The 21,680-nt window shown below is 36.1% G+C and overlaps 2 protein-coding genes across 2 annotated transcripts; one reads left to right on the plus strand and one right to left on the minus strand.

Moving 5' to 3' along the window:
• Window positions 1-3,967: 3,967 nt before the first annotated feature.
• Window positions 3,968-10,778, minus strand: LOC150082734 (techylectin-5A-like). The gene is made up of 6 exons (XM_090378778.1): window positions 10,672-10,778; window positions 9,258-9,435; window positions 8,314-8,459; window positions 7,352-7,457; window positions 5,217-5,381; window positions 3,968-4,305 (listed from the first exon to the last, which is right to left on the minus strand). Exons 2-6 carry the CDS (start codon window positions 9,427-9,429, stop codon window positions 4,025-4,027), a joined length of 870 nt encoding a protein of 289 aa, XP_090234904.1. The 5' UTR covers window positions 9,430-9,435; window positions 10,672-10,778; the 3' UTR covers window positions 3,968-4,024.
• Window positions 10,779-14,315: 3,537 nt separating this feature from the next.
• LOC150082735 (techylectin-5A-like) lies at window positions 14,316-19,971 on the plus strand. Its single transcript, XM_090378779.1, has 5 exons — window positions 14,316-14,453; window positions 15,608-15,765; window positions 18,274-18,379; window positions 19,135-19,299; window positions 19,594-19,971. Exons 1-5 carry the CDS (start codon window positions 14,339-14,341, stop codon window positions 19,878-19,880), a joined length of 831 nt encoding a protein of 276 aa, XP_090234905.1. The 5' UTR covers window positions 14,316-14,338; the 3' UTR covers window positions 19,881-19,971.
• The last annotated feature ends 1,709 nt before the right edge of the window (window positions 19,972-21,680 follow it).

Here is a 21,680-nt window from a genome sequence, read left to right on the forward strand (position 1 = left end):
CAGTGTGCTACTGCAACAGGATCTAGATAATTTGGGCAGATGGGCTAAGAAGTGGCAACTGAAGTTTAACCTTGACAAATGCAAAGTACTGCATATGGGTAGAAGTAACCCCAGAGAAATGTACCAACTGTGTGGTACTACACTTAAGGTGGTAGAAAATGAAAAAGACCTGGGAGTAATTGTGCAGTCAGATATGAAGTTTTCTGAGCAATGTAGACAGGCTGCTAGGGCAGGTCATGGGGTTTTGTCAATGATATATAGGAATTTTGCTAGCAGGGAAAAGGAGGTGATTGTCCCTCTGTATAAGGCAATGGTCAGGCCACGCCTTGAGTACTGCGTACAGGTCTGGAGGCCTCATTTTAGGAAGGATGTAGATTTGCTTGAGCGTGTACAGAGAAGAGCAACACGATTGGTGAGGGGAATGAAGGGATCCTCTTACCAAGAGAGGCTTAAGTTCTGCAAATTGCAGTGGCTGGAGACTAGGCACCTGCGCGGTGATCTGATTGAGGTCTATAAGGCCTTGAATGGGTTGAGCACGCTGAATTCTGATGGGATCCTCCCACTTGTTCAGAATACGAACCTACGGGGACATAAATTCAAATTAAGAAAGGACAGATGTAGAATAGATGTTCGGAAATTTGCCTTTAGCCAGCGGGTGGTTAATTGCTGGAACAAACTTCCATCTGTCGTTGTGGAAGTTGATAGGTTAAATAAATTTAAGGAGGAACTGGACAGGCATTTAGAGGGTATGGTGTGATTTTTTTTTTTTTTTTTTTTTGGCTGATGCTGCATAAGCTCATACACTTGCTTTCTTGCATCAAGTGCCACTACTACTACTACTACTACTACTACTACTACATTTTTATTTATTAAATTTCGCCAGATGAAACAGATTAAAACATTCTGATTCGTTCACCTTCCATGATGGTATAGAGCAATTTTTTTTTTTTTTTTTGGCATTCCCTGTGCGAATTTCTTACCTGAGAAGAATGTAGTACATTTCGAACGGTCCGATCTGTGCGTGGCGCCAAGAAGGTGATTAATATTCACTGTTTGTCCTCTGCATTCAAAATCTGAACTCAGAAATATGCCCGCATACTGGATACAATTATACATTTCCATGTTGTTCACAGCACATGCATTCTACAGCCACCGTTCCCGCCTCATGGAAAGTATTCCAATAAGCTTACCTGTTCTGGGGATCTTTAGATTAAACAATGCGTGGGTCAAGTACCTGCCCGGCAACCCAAAGGTCGCGGGTTCGATTCCCGCCTCGGGCTTGGATCAAAGTACTGCAAAAACCTTGGGAGGTGCAATATGGCCACAGAAGCCGATGCGCCAACAACTACCAAATCAAAAAAAAAAAAAAAAAAATTAAACAATGCTTGTCATTTGAACGAAGTTATAACATCAATTTTAATGTAAGAGTACTGACATCTTCGCCTCACTACTAAAGGTAAAACGAAACTGCTTTAATCCATACATCTTTTTCTCTACCATCGGACAGAGTAAAGTATTTCACGAGATGTTGAAAAATCAGTCATTATTTGGATTTCGATGCAAGACGCTCGAAAATATGGTCACATGACATCAGTACGGCGTATGATCTCTTTCAATGGCTAAACATGCCTGGCAGTGGTGGTGAACCATGCTCGATATAAGGGTGCCTATAAGACTCTGTGGCAACAAATTCCAATGCGACGTCCAAGGGCATCCCACAGATGTTCGATTGGATTTAAGTCTGGTGATCGTGCTGGCCATGGCATTCATTGGATATCTTCAGTTTCAAGATATTGTTCCACCACTTGAATTCTATGTGCAGTGGCGTTGTCGTGCATGAAAAGAAAAAGAAAAATGGTTTCATTTATATATAAAATATTCGGGAAGATTAGGGAAGATTTGATGTTGTCGGTATTTGTACAGAGCGCTGAAATTCATAATTTAGGAAAGTCAAAGTGAATGGAACTTCCCATGAAGATGAATAGTTTCAATCAAATTACTGACATCTAAAAACAGATACCAGTAATTGCCAACAGCAGTGATGTTAATAATATTTCTTTTGTTTTAAATTCTGCTTGTTGTTTATTGAATTCAACTGTGGTAAACATTAATAGCGAGAGCTATTAATGTTTACCACAGTTCTGCTCTTCTCTAAACCCAAAACTTCTAGATGACCATCAAGAGAATCATTTTCAGATTTATGCTGAACAGAAATTGGCTTTTTTAAATTCTCCACAACGCAAAATTAGTTTAATGATCGATGAAATTCATTTGAAGCCTTATATTGATTACAAAGGTGGAAACGTACTGAGAAATTCTTTTGATAGTGCTGATGCAGCTACAAGTACCGTAACTGCTTCAAAATGTTTTCGATCTGCACTGGGTTATAATTATCGTCTCACCCACAACGGGTGGAAAAGTCCCAGATTTGACTCGAGTCCCGTCAGTGAAGAGAGGAAGTTTTGTGGGATTTTTTCGCTTTTTGTCAGAATTTGAACTAAATGAATTAAATACGTGGGTTCATTTCTTAGGATGATTTCTGTTCCACCATCATCTCGAGAAGTGAAGTAGAGAGTGTGGTTAATGTGGTACGAAAAACGAAGAAGGTCAGTCATTTTCTAATTGCAGGTTCTGAAGTCACAGAGTTGTGTGAATGAGGAACGATGGACAAAATCAGCCACCGTGCAGTGATCAAATATTTGAAAAAGGGATTAATGTCAAGGGCAGTTCATGAGGATATGGTTACAACATTGGGTGAGGATTTCCCTTCATATTCTATGGTCAGTAAGTGGGAAGCTCTTTAAAAAAGGGAGAGAAGCCTGGAAGACGGCCCAAGTTCAGATGAGATGCACCCACTGTGCATCTCATCTTGTGTGTACCACATAACACAGGTTCTCTCTCTACGAAAAAGGTGTCAGCATGATGGATCCCAAGATTGTTGACAGCAGATCAAACACGCACAAGAGTTGTTAAAGTCAAGTGAACTTTTTCTTCGTTTTCAAGCTGGTGCATCGAATTTTCCTGCAAGGTTTGTGACCATGGATGAGAAATGGGTCCATCACTCTCAGCTGGAGACAAAGCAGCAGTGCAAGCACCGCTCCTTCTCCCGCTCAAGGAAAGCCAAGTCGATTCCTTATGCTGGAAAGGTGATGGCATCGGCTTTTTGGAATGCCAGTGGAGTGTTGCTAGTGTAATACAATCTGAAAGCCCTGTGGTCTAACAAGAAACCAAACTGTTATATTAAGGTCACCAGTCTCTGGTCGATTTTCCTGTTTTGCTGGATGAAAAAACCCTAGTTTTGTGGGGGGGAAAGCTTGCAATCTACGTCTGAGACCGACTAACTCAGCCATGGATGAAAAAAATCCCATTAAAGTTCCTCGCGTTATCGACGAGATTCGAATCCGGGCCTTATCATTCACTTCAGGGTCTGTACAAGTTTTCGTCAGATATACGTTGCAGGAATTGACTCGAGAAGGTCTTCGTCTACAACTAATATAAACAAATATTTCATAATGTCAGTTAACTCACAGGATAAGAATTTCACCTCACTGCAAAATTTTATTGATAATTGTTAGTTGGTGACTTGTCTGTAATTCGCTAAGATTGATGGTTGCTTGATGAAAATCCCGATAATGGTATGAACTATGGTTAACAACCAGAAACATTGGGTTCTGGTCGTTAACCACGTGACTATATTACTTCAAGATAATTTGGATTCGTTTCAGAGTTTGCTCCTGGAGAACAGACACCAAACAAATATCCTGTCAATGATTTATGTGCAGTGAAACTCCACAATAAGCGATTTTATGTTCTGAAGACTTTTAAAATGTGATTTGTTTTTTAATTCGTAACAACAAATATCCATAACAATGTTTTTACCGATGAGCCACAACATTTGCTCACTTAACTTTAAAAGACCCAACTAAAGAGGACATTTTTCTTCCAACGTAGTCACCAAAGAGTCATCTTATGTACATTTGTATTTTATTCGCTGTTAATTTTGACCCATTTTAAAATTGAACAGTCAGTATGGAACATGGTCTTCGTTCATGAAAAACAGTGGTCTTATTTTCATTTCAACGAAAGGCAGGGAGTAGTTGTATCCAGTCCAGGTTTTCCACTCAACTCCATCGGCGTAAGACGAGTGGCTGCCGTTCAAATAGAGCCCATTTAAGTTGGCCCCGTGACACGAACCGTACCACCAACCTCCTTTGTATACTCGTGCACAGCTAGAAGTCGCATGCTGATCGTTGTCTCTGTCCCTGGTGGAAAACATTTGTCGATTATGGCTTGCGAGTGAATCACCTGCGTAATAGGAAAAAGATTTGTATGAACAAAACACGTAAATTAAAGAAAAAACTAATAAAAGGAAATAAATGAAGTAATTTTGTAACAACTTTCCGCTGAAGACTACATTGACGAGCCAAACTTAATTATAACGGGCAATGCCTTTAAGATGCGCGCATAAGAAGCTATATAAAACTCTGAAAAGGGTGCGATCCTTTCAGAGTTCCTCCCGTGGGAGATTTCACTGATCTAACCACACGTTTAGACCTTTCTACTTCCCCGATCAATTTGACGTTCTAATCGTTTATGTCCATATATGTCACAGCTATGTATGCAGATTTTTCTGGTAAAGTGAATCCGTCCTTTTTTTCTGTCTCCGAGAGATCTGTGTCACTTCTAATTTCAAGTATTCCGGTCACAATTCAACCCCAGATAGAGCCAAGAACAGCTGACCGTGTCCAGTAATATGAGAAAGCCAATGTTTGTTGGTGATATTTTTAAATTTTCAAGTTTCTCATTGATTTTTCAATAGAAAACAAACTGAAAAGTGTTTTCTATTGAGAAAACAGTTTCCTGTTATATGAATGCAAAAAGAAGTAGGACTACGTATTAAATATTAGACGGTGAAGCGACAATTTTGCCCAGTTTCTCGCCGGTTAAGAACATATTGGGCAGCGTAAGGACACTAGAGATATTAATTTTAACGATGATCATTATATTAGTTAAGAAGAACTAATCACACCTGAAATGAAGAGCATGCACGGAACAACAAAAATATTTCCACATTACAAAATTATATTTCGAAAGTGAATTCTCTTTTATCACTTTTCTTTTTCTTTCTTTGTCATTTTGACTATTCTGTGCATGCTCCCCTATTTCTCTTGCTGATTTACTTACATCTCTGGCTACACACTAAGGTTTTTCCTTACCAGCATCTCCAGTAAACCCTTCAAAGTGCAGCGTGTAATTATAACTTTCATTGTCTATCCAGAAGTAGTCGTACAAAGCGAATCTCGAATCTCCTTCGAAATCCTTCATGTCGATTCTCAGCGAGTACTGTTTTTGGTTTGTTAGTGCAGAGATCAAATCGTTTCCTGAAACAAAATAAAGAATTTGGGACAATTCAGAGTAATTCAGTAACTAACGCATCTCAACATCAAAGAAATAGAATCATATCAATTCATTTTGTTCTAATACTTTTGGATGATAGTGTACATTGTATAAAACTTAACAAAAGCTCTCGTTCACTAAGAAAACTTTCGAGATTTGCGATAATAGGTCAGAAAGGTTGGGAAACAGTTCGTGATATTCTCTTTAATAATGACTTCCTCAGACAGATGTGGTATCTTCCTAAAGTGGAATGGGTCAAGGCATTTTCCTTCTACTGTCGTGTTTTACTTCTGGTGTCCTCTTATACACCCCTCAGACCTAGTGCTTGTAGCCCCCAGCAAAGTGACCTATTAGTGAAATACTTGCTGTCTTAATGGGAGGTCGTGATCTTAAATCAAATAAATTCCATCTCTGTTTTTGTACTCTAAAATGCAAGGAAAAAAAAGCTTATTATTAGGTCAAGACGTGACTAATTACAGACATTAAGCATTCTATGATACGCATGCGCATAGTCTACAGCGAATGATTTGCATCTTGCAAACGCATAATGTTTCACTATTCTCTAATTGTATATAAAAGATTTATTTTGTATCTTATGTAATATTTGAGTAATATTTTTATAGTTGAATACTGATTCACATATTTTCAATAATTACTATTTATTTTATTGTTTCTATTTTATTATTTATTTAATTTTTCTGAAAGTTGGCGTTCTTTCTTCTTTTTCAGTTTTCATATCTGCCGTTTGACATCGGATTAAGATCAAAGGTTCCAATATAGAAAGACATCTAAACACAGCTATCCGGCCCGCAATTCTTTTGGTAATGCCATCGTTTGGTAATCATAACGAACAACCAGCGGTACAAGCGATCTCGAGACTAGAGATGGGCAGTGTGTCTCTCTCTGCGTAGCTAGTCAGCGAACCAGACTGCCCCTTCCTACTTACAATCATGCAGATCAACGCACAACACTCTAGATGCGTTGCTTATGAGATCAGGCTCATTGCAACAGAACATTTATTTGATATTATATGCATTCAGGAATCTTGTGTCTCTAAGCACTCTTATGGACAATCTTCCAAAGTTATTTGGAAGATTATCCATAAGTGAATTAAGAACCCCCTTGGTGAATTAAGAACATTTGCACATTTCCAATCCGTGGGAAGCTTCCCTGGGTCCAAGAATGCTCTCATGATTATGGGAGCATTCTTGAACATTCTCAGATTATGAGAGCATTCTCAGACTGAGCACTAAAGGAGGCAGCAAAGCATTCTTACTTGCTTTGATGACTCCTTTACTATAAGTGGATAGATTCCATCCACCCAAGGTGCCTTTTTAGGTTTAACTTCAGCAATATTTCCTCCACTTTGCACTAGGTTATTACAAAATCATTTAGTTCCCTGTTAGAGTTCAATAAGCTTCTGGCCTCCACTTCCAACAGATTTCCTCATGTGTGATGAATGTAGATGCAAAATACTCATTCAGTTTGTCAGCAATCCAAGTAGGTCATCAATAGTCGAACCATCGATATCAAGTGGACCATTCTGATTCATCCCCTTCCTTCTAGAGTTTACATAAGTAAAGAACACTTTCCTGTTTTTCTTTTCATCCTTTGCCAAAAATTCTTGTAATCTGCCTTCACCTGCCTAACCTCCTTTGTGACCTGATTACAGACTAGCTTATATCCGTCTTAGGGTTGTGTGTCACGTATTAATTTGTATGCGTGTTTCTTCTCTGCCACGAGTCTCATTAGTTCATCTGTCATCCAAAAGAATGATAGTAAAAAAAAAAACTATTTGTATATTAAACTATGTTTATCCTGAAGAGAAGGTAGCTTTGTAATTATTTAAATTTCGATATTTTGCAACGAATATCACTAATATTTTATATAAAGGAAAACTCTCTCGTCTCAGTGTGAGTGATATTAGTTTAGAGATGAACAAAAAGTAATTTACCTAACCAGAAATCTTGCCTCACGTCTCCAAATCCTGTTTTGTACTCGGCCCAATCTTTATAGAAAAAGTCTTTTGATCTCCCAAAATCTCCTCTTCTTTGTATAATCTAAAAGTAAATCAGAAATTCGTCGGAATGGTGACAAAATTTTATGAAGAATTGATGGTCTGTCTGCAAATTAAGAAAAGATTACTTCTTAAATAAGATAATATTCAGGCATTCAGCATCCAATTTGGTGAAAGCAATTGGTCATTTGGAAGGAGGAAAAACCTTTCGGTAAACGTAAACCTCAGAGACACTGAAACATGGGTGGAAGAGCTCTCGAGATGTGAGGGCGTATCTTCCTTTTCTTATTAAGATTACTGAAACCTGTTTAACAAAACTCGGATTATCCGGAGTGCTCCATTGGTATCTCTCATAAAAGCCCCCTCCACCTTCACAGCGAATTGCCTCGGTGTTGAGATAGAACGTGCTTTAAAGAGCACTTCCACAGCATAGAAAACTCATCTGTAAAGAAAAGCTACCATTTGTGTGGAGGGTAAAACGGGACAGAAATGTATAATATATGTATATACAGTACTGTACTTGTTTATCTTCACTTGTTTGTCTGTTCATTTAGAGGATTCTTCTTCTAAATTTATTTTCTATGAATAATTGTAAATAAAGTTCTATGAATTTCTAAAAGTAAGTATTTTTGCGTAAAACCACTCCCAAACTTTCATGTGAGAGTTGCTGTTATGGATAAAAATGGATGAAAAATTATCAGTTGGAAGAGGAAGGTAGAAAGTTCCAGTAGCATTGCTTGAAGAAGTTGAGTTAGCTCTAAGGAGAACGAAAGATGAAAAGGTTCCAGAAGAAGATGGAACCTTGATTGAATCCAAATTTCCCCTGAGACAAGAGTCACTGAGACAAGAAACTCCCCCTAAATAATACCAACGAATGTAATACGCCCATTAAAACATACCGTCCAGCCTCCTCCATCAGTTCTCATGTCACAGAACACTGGAAAACCTCCAGAAACAAGTCGACTTTGCGGCCAGATGCTGTATACTCCACTAACTCTGTGTCCAGCGGTGATAATATCAGCACAGTCCATTGGTTTCATTCCTTCTAAAAAAATAAAATAATAATAACAAACAGTTGGAATAACAACAAAAATAACATCGAATAGAAATGAAGAATTAAATATTTCTATGAAGTAGATTATTTATCGTGAAGCATTGATTCAAGCTTAAAATGAATTGCTAAGTTTAAACTGAGATTCAGAACCAATTGGTGACTAAAAGTTACCACCTATTTGTAATATAAAGAGGTACTGAACGTATCTTATTAAGGTTTTCCCATTTGTTGAATTCTGGAATATGATAAAAGTTGGATGGCTATTGGCAGAATGGTAATCGTAAACCTCAGGTGGCCAGAGCCTGAAATATATCTAGAATACCTTGAGTTATAGCACCAATAGAAGAAAGGAAGTGTCCTGAAAACAAATTTAACTTCATAGGATGACTGTTATCTTGTCCAAAACTAAATAAGTTTGTGGTGATTGCTTAGGCTTATATGATTTGCTTTATGGCTAGATGCCTTTGGAAGGTGACAAACAGCAACTAGTTTCCTTTCTCTCTCGATGCCCAAGCATCAAAGTCTTCTATTTTAAATATATAAGTACAATTCATATATTTATTAAAAAGCATTTATTCTTATTCGGTTTTATTAGTTTAACTTCGATAATAATTTAGATATCCTGATACCCGTCATTTTGATATGAATTTTGTTAATAACAATAAATTTATTCATTCGTTATAAACATAATTTTGTGAAGAACGAAAGGTTAAAACTAAACGAAAATTTCCAAAATTCGTATACAAATTTACAAGTTTCTTTCCTTGTGCTAATGAATGCGGTACTTACCCGAAGCCAATTTCTTAGCTTTGCCAATTATTTCCGCCGCTGTATTTAGCAAAGATTGAAAGTTCAATGCTGAACATTCCGGTCCTTGGGGGTCATGGTTGTTTTTGTATGCATCTGCTTCCAGGGTGATGATAGCGAGAATTATAATCAGCTTAGTTGACATCCTTGACATTTATCTCTGCAGAAAATCGAGAATAAATATTAAAATATGGCTACATATGTTTGTAAACAGAAATCGAAATTTTATTCAGATAAATTTAGATTGAAGTTTCTTTATAACAAATTCTGCAGAAGGAAAAAAAAGAACTGCAGATATTGTTAATTTAAATTCGTGCATTTAAGCATGAATTGGGTATTTTCAAGCCATTCTGTTGTAAGACAAATATTTCAAACACCAAAAACATTAAGTTTTGCGTGCATTGGAGACCGCAAAACTATTATGGGATTTTTTTTAAAGAATCAAAAACTTAGTTCCAAATCTGGCCACGAGTGATGCTACTGAGCAGCTTCATTTTCTATTACTCATCACGTTATCGTTGCCTCGCTAAGCCCTATATTACAAGAATAAACTATATTAAAAGAATTTGAGTCTGTAATTTTAATTGGAACAAACGAATGGATTGTTCCAATACTTAAGAGGTTCCAGTCAAGAGATCGCCTGACAGAACCAGCGCAACTAAGGCCAAGAGGGTCAATATGTTGTGTGTATAATTGCGTATATTTTAGGTCAGTTTTCTGGATGAAAAATACGTTCCCTTGTGCCTGTTGAAGAGCCCATCGAGATCATGTCAATCGGTACAACAGTATAGAACCACTAAGAAATATGTGCCACTGGAATCCATGAAATATCTATGTGCCACGGTTACTACTACAAGATTTGAGGAAGAGGGTTCGCTAAGTGGACTTTGCAAATACTAATCACAACAACAGCTGATTGTCCAACGTGATTCTCATGCACGAAATCCTATTTGGACAACCCTCGTGTCTATCTTGAATCTGAGAAACGTTTTGGACAACGATCATGTATACCTTCAATCCGACGAACGTTCTTTGGCACATTTTATGAATTTCCCATGGTTTCTTAGCCAGCGAATTTACAAGCATGGCCTAAAATTCTTTGGCCATCACTCTCAATCAGTTCTCCTTCCCTTTGGTTGATATTTTAAACGAAATATAGTTTTGATTTCATAAATAAACTGATAATTCTAAACATATTATCAAAAAAGAATATTCTCTTCTGTAATCTGCGTAACTCAAGGTTCCTTGAAGTTAAAGTTCTCACTAATGCTTGCTATTATTGTATTGATAACGTAGTTGCTAAATCAATGGATTTAATAATAATAATAAAAAAGTTTTCCAAATCAACAAAACATTAAAAATCAGCTAGAAAATAAAATGATCCATAATCACTTACTTGATGAAGACAATCGACACTTAAGAGTCACATACAGCTCCTTTCCTCTATCCCGGAACCGGTCTCGGGTGAATGATTAGCACGTGCTGGATTTCGCGTTGTTATTTATATACTCTTCTCAGTTAGAGGAAGTACTTCAGAGGTTGCCATTCCTGCTTCCATGTGATGACTTCGGCTATGTCTTATATTTAAGGAAATTCTGAGAAATCGGAGAAGGGATAATTCAGAGAACTCCCTGGGTGTTTGTCACAACACTGCTTGAGTTGTTGCAATACAATACAAGACAAAAGTACCAGCAACATCCTCAGATAACTGCAGGCACTTCCCCCTGTTTTCCTCTCAGTTGTTGATTATACCGATAGTTGATAAATCGACAAAGTACATAAATAATAATAACACACAATAGTTTGTAGTACACAGAATAGCTAATAGGCAGAAGTTTGTAACTTTAGAAGCTTGAATTTGTAAATAAAAAGTTTTGTATTAATTAATATATACAGTATATAATATAATGTATAAATTAATCTTTAAAACTTTATTTCATTTTAATTTTTTTAATTGTTTTTATTTTTTTTTTCTGGTTCAAGTTTTATTAAATTTGTTTTCTTTTTTAGATGCCTTTCAAATGAATTCATAAGAATGAATTATATTTATTTTATTATCGAGAAATGATTCTAAGCCCAATTTCATATAACTGTTTTACTTAAAATATATTTTAAAAAATTTAATAAAATATAAGCCAAGTTCCTAGAAGTAATAAAATAACTGGTTTTATTATGAGTTTTAAGCGAAATGAATTCCAAATATCAACAAACTGTTTTCCACTTCATAAAGAAATTATAGTATAACAGGCAGAAGTCGAAAACGCTATTTACTGTACAGTAGTCTAAAAAAAAAAGTTCTTTTATTTGAAACAGTATTAACAAAAGCCTAGTAACAATTTTTCTAAACATCATTGGACAAAATTATTAGGCAGATAAAAAAACGACATAAAATGCTTTTAATAATAACTTTAATTTCTGGTTTAAAATAACAATCAAAAAATTATAATCAAGAGAATAAATAATAATCAAAAAAAGTAAAAACTGTATGTGAATAGTTCTGCGAACATTCTTGAGATTTTCAACACAACCCTGGCTGCCAGATTCTACAGGTTTGAATCCAATTGAAAATGTCTGGGATATGTTGAAAAAGGAGGTTCGGTTTGCGGCTCTCTACCAACCACTATTCAGTAGCAAACAAATATCGTGATGGAAGAATGGTCAAATCTGGAGCTAGACTCCCTCAAACATTTAGTGGAATCCATGTTACGATGAGTATGGGCGATAATTCGGACAAATCATGGCCCTAGTAGGCTCTCCAATTTTTTGGCCAATGACTGTAATCGCCTATGATTAACTTGAGTCTCATTTTTAGTTTTGTTGGATTGCTAACCTTTCCTGCAATCAGATCTTATTATTTTTCTCAAAATAATAAGAATTCAATACCTCTTTGCATAAAATGAATAAATTCAATTTTTAAGTTGCATTCAGTTAATCGCAGAATATTCCACTTTTATCCACAATCGCCTGTTTAATTATCTATTTACAGAAATTCAAAACCAAAATAATCCAACCCAAATATCAAAATGCCATGTTGGATTCTGATCAAATCAGAAACTCTTCAGTTTCCTGATCCAGTTGTTGATAACACTAGCTAGCGCGTAGTAATACTTAAACATAACACAGTGATTTGGTCCATCGCCTGTTTATGAAAAATAGATCAAAATACTCGAATTCTTTTAATTAATCAATCGAATATTTTATTGTGATTATTATAGCTTATTATTATTATAATCGCGCAAATTAATTCATTATTTTTTATATAATTTTAATGTTATAAAACTACAACTTGTGGCGGATTTATTTTTAGTAGAAATGCAATATCGACCAATAACCTACGTCAATTTTTATGGCAAATGAACGTTTATTTACCAAAAAGTCATGTTTACAAAACTTGCATTATACATTTTGTGTTTATTTTAAAAAGAGTTTGTTTTGCTAAAGAACGTTGGAATAAACAAATCTCTGTATATAATTTTAAGGTAAGTTTATTTATTATTAAATATCCTTATTATTTTGAAGGAATTAATTATTACGAAGGAATATTATACATCATAATGCTAAACACCAAAAATAAGTTACAATATTTAAATAGAGTAGATTACAATGATTACAAATGCTTTCATGTAAATTGTATATATGTTTAGTACATTGTGTACACCCCTGTTTTCATAGTCTATTGAACCTTCCCGGATAATCAGCTGACTCAGATCGGTATACAAGAAGTGTATGAGCCACATACACCTTCTTTATATATCGACAGAGGAATATAATAGGATAGAGAAAAACTGACTTATTGAAAGAGGCGGGTTATTGTCAAATGTCGCGCTGGCTGGTCGATTTGCGCAATCACTGTTAATCCACACTAGCCAAATTCGATCATGGATAAAATGGAAGCGTTTCTATGCCACTCCTGTCTATAAATGTCAGGAAGATCATGCAAGTCTCCAAACCCCCTAGAGAGCAGCGGCGGCGCATAAGCCAAACATCACCAACCGCAATCAGCAGTCTAGCTATGTGTTCTGTGGTCGATTTGCCTGTTTGCTGGGCGAAAAAAACATGCTCTCGTCTGAAACCGTTGTGAAAAGGGCCCATAAAAATTCCTCACGTCATCGATGGAATTCAAACTCAGATCTTTTCCAACCTGTGTTGAGAAGAGGGTGATTCTACCAACTGCGTTACCTCTCTCAGATAAATGGAGTAGGGGTTTCTCTTGTGAATACACATTATTAGAGGGTTGAATACAGGTATTCCGTTCTCATTTCGCAGAAACTAAAATTAAAAGAAACTTTTCCTACGTGCTATAGTTATGTAACGTATGAAACATTACTAAACTTCCTTTCAAAATTATATATTTAATTAATTTATTTATCAACGTGTATTCGGACTTTCCATTCATTTATAGTTATTTCAAGAAACTCTAGATAAAGGGAGAGTACTTTTAAACAAAGAATGTGCACGAAAAAAATCACATTTTAAAATTGTGGTCTTTTTAAAACGATCCACTTTGGAAAGTGAGCATCGGAAGTTGTGAAAATCCCGTGACGTAATTTATAAGAGATTACTTTGAACTTTTATTTATCTAAAAAGTGCAATATTATCTAGATTTTCTCGGTATCTCCTCACTCTTCCAATTAGGAAAGTTCTACGTGCAATAGAATTAGCAGAACTGAATTCACGTTGACGACATACGGTGTATATAAACACCGTGAGAGACTTCGACCCGTAGAGTGTTATTCTCAAATCAAATTCAGCAGTACGTTTTATCATTTTCAGTCCACAGGTTAAAGGTAAGCTTTCCAAAGGAATTACTTCATTTGATATGCGATTTTCTCATTTGATAAATAAATTTTAAAGCATTTACGTTTCAAGAATGAAATTAGGAATTTTCATCAGAATAGCGTGTGCATTAACTATACCATGACATTAGATATTAAATTATACTAATATTAATAATTGTTAATAAGATACTTAAGCTTTTTATTTATAATATTTATTTTAAAGCAATTTTATTTAATAATTTCCAGATGATCTTCCAAAGCATTTATGTTTTCCTTCATGTTGTTATGTTGGGATGTTTTTCCTACGCTCATTATACGGATGATAAAAAATGTGACATTTCTGAATCCAAACAGAAATTAGAAGAAGCTTGCAATGTGGTAATGGATGTATTGAAAGAAGGTGAGTATCTTCTAATTTTTATTTTGCTCCAAAGAAATCGTTATTGCTCTATACATTGATGAAAAGTGTATGTCCAAGTCAATTAAGATAACATCTAAACTTTTGTTGAAGATTTGGAAGCATTGTGATCTTTATAAACTCATTCTCAAGCAACATGCTCTTAAAAATGAAAGAGTGATATTCCAATCATTCAAATATTGATCAATACGATTAAATAGCATTAAAAAAGTGGATTTCTATATTTTCTGGAGCTTATACACTCATAATCCAAAACATTATGATCATCTACCTAATAGCACGTTGGGTGGCCTTTTGCCGTGATAACCACTTGCACCTGGCGTGGCAGCATCGACTCCAAGAGACCACGGATGGTGTCCTCAAGTATCCTGGACCAGCTGGACAGAAGGAAGATCCGGAGGGTTGTCTTGTTGAAAGAGTCCACTGCACATGGATACACGGTCACCATGTAAGGCAAAACTTGGTCCCAAACAATGCCGACGTAGGATCTGGAAGTCTTCTCATTCTCAATGCATTCAATGGGGATGACGAGACCCAGTGATATCCATGAAAATATCCCCCAAACCATAATACCATCAGTCTGTTTTCGTCCAATTGCGATATAGTTGCAGCTGTTCATCCGCTCGCCATCGAATACGCAACCGTCCATCGGCATGATGGAGCTGGACCCTTGATTCGTAGATCAGTTCACTCTTTTCCAGCCGTCCAATGTCTAGGACTGTTGCTCTCATACCCATTTCAAGCGATGGTGTCAATGAAGATTCACACCTTCGCTTGCAGTGGTGTCTAAAATATAATTACATGTTAGACACCAAAATTTAATTATATAACTGAAATAAATGAACATATGAACATATTGATTAGTATTAATAAACATTATATTTATTTTTAGGTAATATTGTATTTTCTAAAATATTTTATAATGAGAATGTTTTTTTTGTTGTTGTTTTTTTTTTTTTTTTTTTTCCAAGAGATTAATTGCTGTACATTTTAGCTTCAATTTATAATTAAAAACTTCCATTTTCCTTTTTACTTGTTATATGAATGATGTTTTATTTTAGGATAATATGAAAATAAAATGGTTAAATAATCAAGCTTCTAATTATAATTACATGTATATTAATTATTCTAAATAGCTGAGACTCACAGACAATGCATACCAATTGACTGTGCAGAAATATACCAAGCGGGCCATACTGAGAGTGGACTATATAGAATCTGGCCCAGGAACAGAGCAGTAATGGAGAGTTTCGAAGTCTATTGTGATATGGACACTGATGGTGGAGGGTGGACAGTAAGTAGAACTGCTTCGTATATATTTAGAAAATAAAGAAGAATAGACACCACAATGTCGCTGAAGATCTGAGAAACAAATACAAAAACGCGAATAGATTTTTGTTTTTATTACTAACCATAAATCTCGTGCTTTATTGAGGAATGTTTTCATGGGAATCGATCTGGCATTTTCGCTTTCTCAAGAAGGCTGTAACTTTGTAGAAAATTTCTGGTCTTTGTGAATTATTAAGAAACTTTAAAACTGTTATCAAAAGAGAGAGAAAAAAAAAGCTTAGTGATTTTTGATTAAGGTTTTGTGTTTGTTCTTGTGCAAGGGAAAACTGTAAAGATTTCAGTTTGATAATCGCTTCTCGTATTCTATTTGTGTTATCTATTTCATTTGCCGCCAGAGATGTTCCAAAGGAACTTTGGTCCATTCTGAAAAGATGTGTTGAAGCATTTCTCCGGTTTGTCTTTTCTTATTTGATATCTTATTTATTACTTTTTATAAATTAAAATTTCCTTTTCTTAAAAGCGACTTTAACGTAACGTGTCATAGTGGGCTTACCGGTTTATATTGAATATAAACTCAAGCTGGATGTTCAGTTTTTTTTCCCATTTTCTGAAAAGTTTTTCCTTGTTCTTGAAAGTAGATTTTTATTATGGACTAAACTATTTGGATGATTTGAACTTTTATGTAGTAGTAATGGCAAATGATGCAAGAAAGCAAGCCTATACAGTATCAATCAAAAAAAAACACAGTTCACCCATCCGTATCCTCCAAGAATTAGTCTAGTTCTTCCTTAAATTTATACAAACCATCCACTTCCACAAAAGCAGATGAGCGCCTAGTCCAACAATCAACCACCTGCTGGCTGAAGGAAAACTTCCGCACATCTATCCTGCAACCATCCTCCCTCAACTTGAATTGATGCCCCATCATGCGTGTAGTCTCAGCAAGTGGAAGAATACCATTAACATCCAACTTACTCAATCCATTCCGGGCTTTAACCACCTCAATCAAATCTCCCCGTAAGTGTCTGGTTTCAAGACGCTGCAGTTTACAGAATTGAAGCCTTTCTAGATAAGAGCATCCTTTTGTTCCCTTCACCAGTCTCGTTGCCCTTCTCCACCCGTTCCAGGAGCTCTACGTCCTTCCTAACGTGAGGCCTCCAGACCGGTTAATGTTATCAGTGGAACTCCACTAATAACGTTAGTCCACGAAGAACAGCACCCATCATTGATAACCACTCTCTGTCTTCATTCACTTAACCATCCTTTTATCCATAGTAGTAACTTGCCCGTAATGCAACACTGCTCCAGTTTGTGCAGCAGTCTTTTGGGTGTAACAGTATCAAAAACCTTCCTGAAATCCAAGTATGTGAAGTCAATTTTTTGGAACATCATAGTAACCTATCAGACTGGTTAAGCAAGACCATCCCCTTGACAAATCCATGCTTAGATTTGAGTATAATTGCATGCCTGTCCAAATGGTCCTGAATTTTTTTAACCAATGATTTCATTATTTTAGCTGGGACAGACTTTAAGCTAACAGGTATGTAATTACTCGTGTCGCCTTTTTATCCCCCTTCATGAATTGAGGAATAATCAACATTTCTCCAGTCCATAGGAACCTCCCCTGAATCCAAGGATGCGCTCATAATTATGGCTAAGGTACCTACTTTGCTGCCTCCCTTAATATAATTGGATAGATTCCTTCAGCACTAGGAGCCTTTTTTATGTCCAACCTCAACAATTTCTCCTCCACTTTCCTTTTAGTTACCACAAACTGATTTAGCTCCTCGTTAGAGTTTGATAAACTTCTGGCATCCCCTTCCCTAAAGAATTAATCGTGTGGATACTAGATCATCCAGTTATTACATCACAGCACATAAAGAATCCTTAATATATGATCAGGCATGTGGATACAAAATGTAGATACAAAATACCTATTCGATTTGTCCGCAACCTGAGCAGGGTCATCAACATTTAGCCCATAGACATCAAGTGGCCCAATGTGATTCAACCCCTTCCCTCCACTGGTAATATAAGAATAGAAGTCTTTGCTGTTTTTCTTTGCATTCTTCCAAAAACTTCTCATAATCTGCCTTAGCTTGCCTAACCTCCATTGTGACTTGATTATAGACTAATTTATATGTACCATAGGCTTCTGTATCATCTGATAATTTATATGCATCCCATGCAGTTTTCTTCTTCTATAGCACGTGTCTTAATAGTTCATCTAATATCCATTTAGGTCTAATCCTTGAACAGTAGTTTCTCTGATTACTTCCCATTTAGAATTTGCTGTTGGGAACGTCATCACTGCACACAATTTAAAAACTGTCTGAGACCTCTGCATTCACCTTTACCATAGCAAAAACCTTTCCTTTTATCCATAGGAAATTATTTGAATAAAATCATGTTTTGGTTTTATATAAGAAAAATTCTTTCATTTATAAATTATTGTTTTATGAATTTATAAAAAGAAAACTTGTTTTATACATTTTATGTAAATGTTATGCAGGTTATCCAACGAAGAGGCGAATTTGGAAGAGAGAAAGATTACTTTTACAAAGGGTGGCAAGACTATAAGCTTGGATTTGGAATTGTAGATCAAGATTTTTGGTTGGGTGAGTGGCCATTCTCTTTCTAATTTATAAAATTAACAACAACAAAAGATGCAGGCATTACTAAAGTCAGTGCCCTTTTGGGTAGCACATTTGGTAGAATCGCTGCCCTCCCCACACCGAATGGAAAAGACCCGAGTTCGAGTCACGTCAATGACGTGTTGGACAGACAACTTGTGTGATCGAGACCCAGTTGTCTGACCAATATATCCAGTAAAATTTCGAGACAATAGGATTCTCACAATGTTTTTTATACAATATCTGTGGACTTTTATCGGCCTTTTCACAACGTGGCTGAGTTAGTCGCTCTCAGGCGTGGACAGCACATTTTATCTCACTGGAACTCGGGTTTTTCGTCCAATGAAACAGAAAATCGACCTTAGAACACACGTAATCTATAGACAGTATGGTGAACTTTCTTTTTAATTTCTGGAAAAAGGTTTATGTGTTTTTTTTAGAATTCTGCATGGGGTTTACAAGTATTTTTATCTTTCCTTAATTATTAAAATACTTATTTTATGGAGGAGTTGTTGTTTTTAATAAAAAAATAAATAAATATTTAAAAAACTGCTTTTTACGCGTTTTATTTTCAAATATATAAATATTAATTTGGTGAAAATTACTAAAAAGACACTATTGGCAGAAAACATAACCATGAAACAGTTTCTTCCATTTTACAGTATTAATAGCATTTAAATTCACCAAACTTTACACTTGCATGCGTTAATGGGAAATTAAAAATACATATTTTTCTGTAGGCAATGATAAAATCCACGCTATTTCCAACCTAAGACCCAATTCCATCAGGTTTGACTTGAGTGATTTCTCTGGAGAATCTCGCTATGCTGATTACGACAAGTTCTGGATTGAGAGTGAGGAGAATCAATACAAAGTTCATGTTGAAGGTTACAGAGGAGATGCTGGTTTGTACTATTTAAATAATTTAAGGTGTAAGAAGTGGACTGCTAATTTTTCTTTAATTATTTATTATAATAAATTTAAGAAAGCAAAAAGCATTTTCTTTTAATTTTTACATTAGATGTATTAAGAACTTTACGATTTCCTCTAGCGTAATTAACAGTGTGAGATATTAAACGAATCTTTGTTTTCAAATACATTTTCATGACTTTCATCTGTCTTTATTATTATATTCTCTGCTGGTATCGAGAATATGATAAAAACTCTCGTAACTCTAATGTTTTAATTTATCTTTTTAGGAGATTCTTTTGAAAAACGTCATAATGGCTGTAATTTTACCACCAAGGACAGAGATAATGACATCCAGACTTATAATTGTGCAGAGAATTTCAAAGGAGCTTGGTGGTATACAAATTGCCATGATTCTAATCTGAATGCATTGTATTTAAAAGGAAACCATAGCACTCATGCCAATGGAGTAAACTGGAAGACCTGGAAAGGTCATAATTATTCTCTGGCTAAGACTGAAATGAAACTTAGACCGTTGAATTTTGGAATACGAGAGAGAGAACCAAACCCATTATGAAGATCGTAGTGATAGGGAACAGTTCTTTTGTACCTGCGATTCCTGTTATTTTATGATTATTGTACAAAGTTATTTTTTTATTCTTTAATTTGTGAGGCCACTTAAGTTAATATTCTGTGACAATGATTCAGCAACTTGAATTCAGACTTAGATGTACAATTATTTGATTTTTTCTCATTATTTAAATTTTTAATATTGATATTGTTAAATAAAGTTTACCTGGGCTCCATTTCTGTTTCTTAATTTCACATGAAATTTCCAAAATGTTTGAGAATCTAATTACATTTTTAGGTGCTCAAAGGTGCAAAACACTATTAGTTAAAAGCTCATAGTTAATAGATGATTTAAATAACAATTTCTTATAGAGATATAAAGGGCATAATCTCACTCTTAAAGGTGAGATTAGGACCTCATTAGTAAAATAAAACATTATGCTCCAAGAGATGGTCCAAAGACAGAAAACGGGCCTGGTGAAATTGGATAAAACAGCGTCAATTTGGGAGTGGTTACGTTAAGCGCAAAAGCAATTAAGGCTATGAGGCGTTAGCATATTGTGCCTGTAACTGAGTGAATTCTTTGTTCGGTTAACTGGATGATAAACTCAAGTTTAAAACATGCAACTTTCACCTGAGACCGACGAACTCAGCACCATTGTGAACAAAGTCCAAAAAGGCAAGGGAGCTCGTCCCATAAGCAAAGACCCCATATTAGGCAAAATTACAAATACATGGCTACAGAGTTTGGTAACTAGGCACCTTAGAGGGAATCTGATTGAGGCAGGTTCTGAAAGGGGTACAGTAGTACATTATGATTATGGCCAATTGATGCAAGAAAGCGAATTTCACTGGGTTCTGCAGGTGTTCACAGTGCCTATTTGCCCATCGAGGAAACCCCAATCACGGGCAATACCATGACATCTGTAATGGCATGCACATTAATTGCAATACCAAGGCTAGTAGGCGATATTCTTCAAAAATGTGAGATCGATGCAATAAGTAGCAAACCCAGCCTACACAAAGCTACACTGATCGACGAAATTAACTGAACCCTTAGAAAACGTGGTGTAACTCGTGCAACTTGCGATGAAGCTGGACAAAATTCGGTATGGTGATGTCCCATAGAATAACGATGGAATGGGGAGACAGCGAGAATCTTCGGAGAGGTATAAGGCACATTTATAGGGGTTGTATAGCGATTTCCAAAAAAAGGTCACATTACAAAAGTCGATACAACATGCTAGAAAAGATGGTCACATGGCATCAGCATGGCGTATGATCCCTTACAACGGCTAAGCAGGCGTGACAGCAATGAATTATGCTCGATGTAAGAGTGTCTATAAAATTCTGTGGCAACAAATCCCATTCTTGGGCCAGCGCAGAGCGTAGCTCACCAAGTTGACTGAGAATTTGGCCGTCGCCGTGCAATGCATCCCACACATGTTCCACCGGATTTACCGTAAGTGTGCTGATCGTGCTGGCCACGGCAGTCGTTGGATAACTTCAGTTTCAAGATATTCCTCCACCACTTGAGCTCTATGTGCTGTGGCGTTGTCTTGCAAGAAAACAAAATGTGGGCCAACCGCACCCCTAAAAAGTCGGATAAAGAGTTCGAGGATCTGTTCCCGATAAAGATGTGCAGTTGGGTTACCCCTATCAAAAACTTGAAGGAGGCGGCCGTTGATCATTATTCAACCCCACACGAGAACACCGCCTCCAACGTAGGTATCCTTTTCTCTGAGGCTGGCATCGCATTCTTCGTTGTCTCCAGATTAAATAACGTCTAGAATCTGTTTGTAGGCTA

Source organism: Mastigoproctus giganteus, chromosome 7, assembly GCF_048544385.1.
Source record: "Mastigoproctus giganteus isolate SK-2022 chromosome 7, ASM4854438v1, whole genome shotgun sequence".
NCBI classification, from domain to species: domain Eukaryota; kingdom Metazoa; phylum Arthropoda; class Arachnida; order Uropygi; family Thelyphonidae; genus Mastigoproctus; species Mastigoproctus giganteus.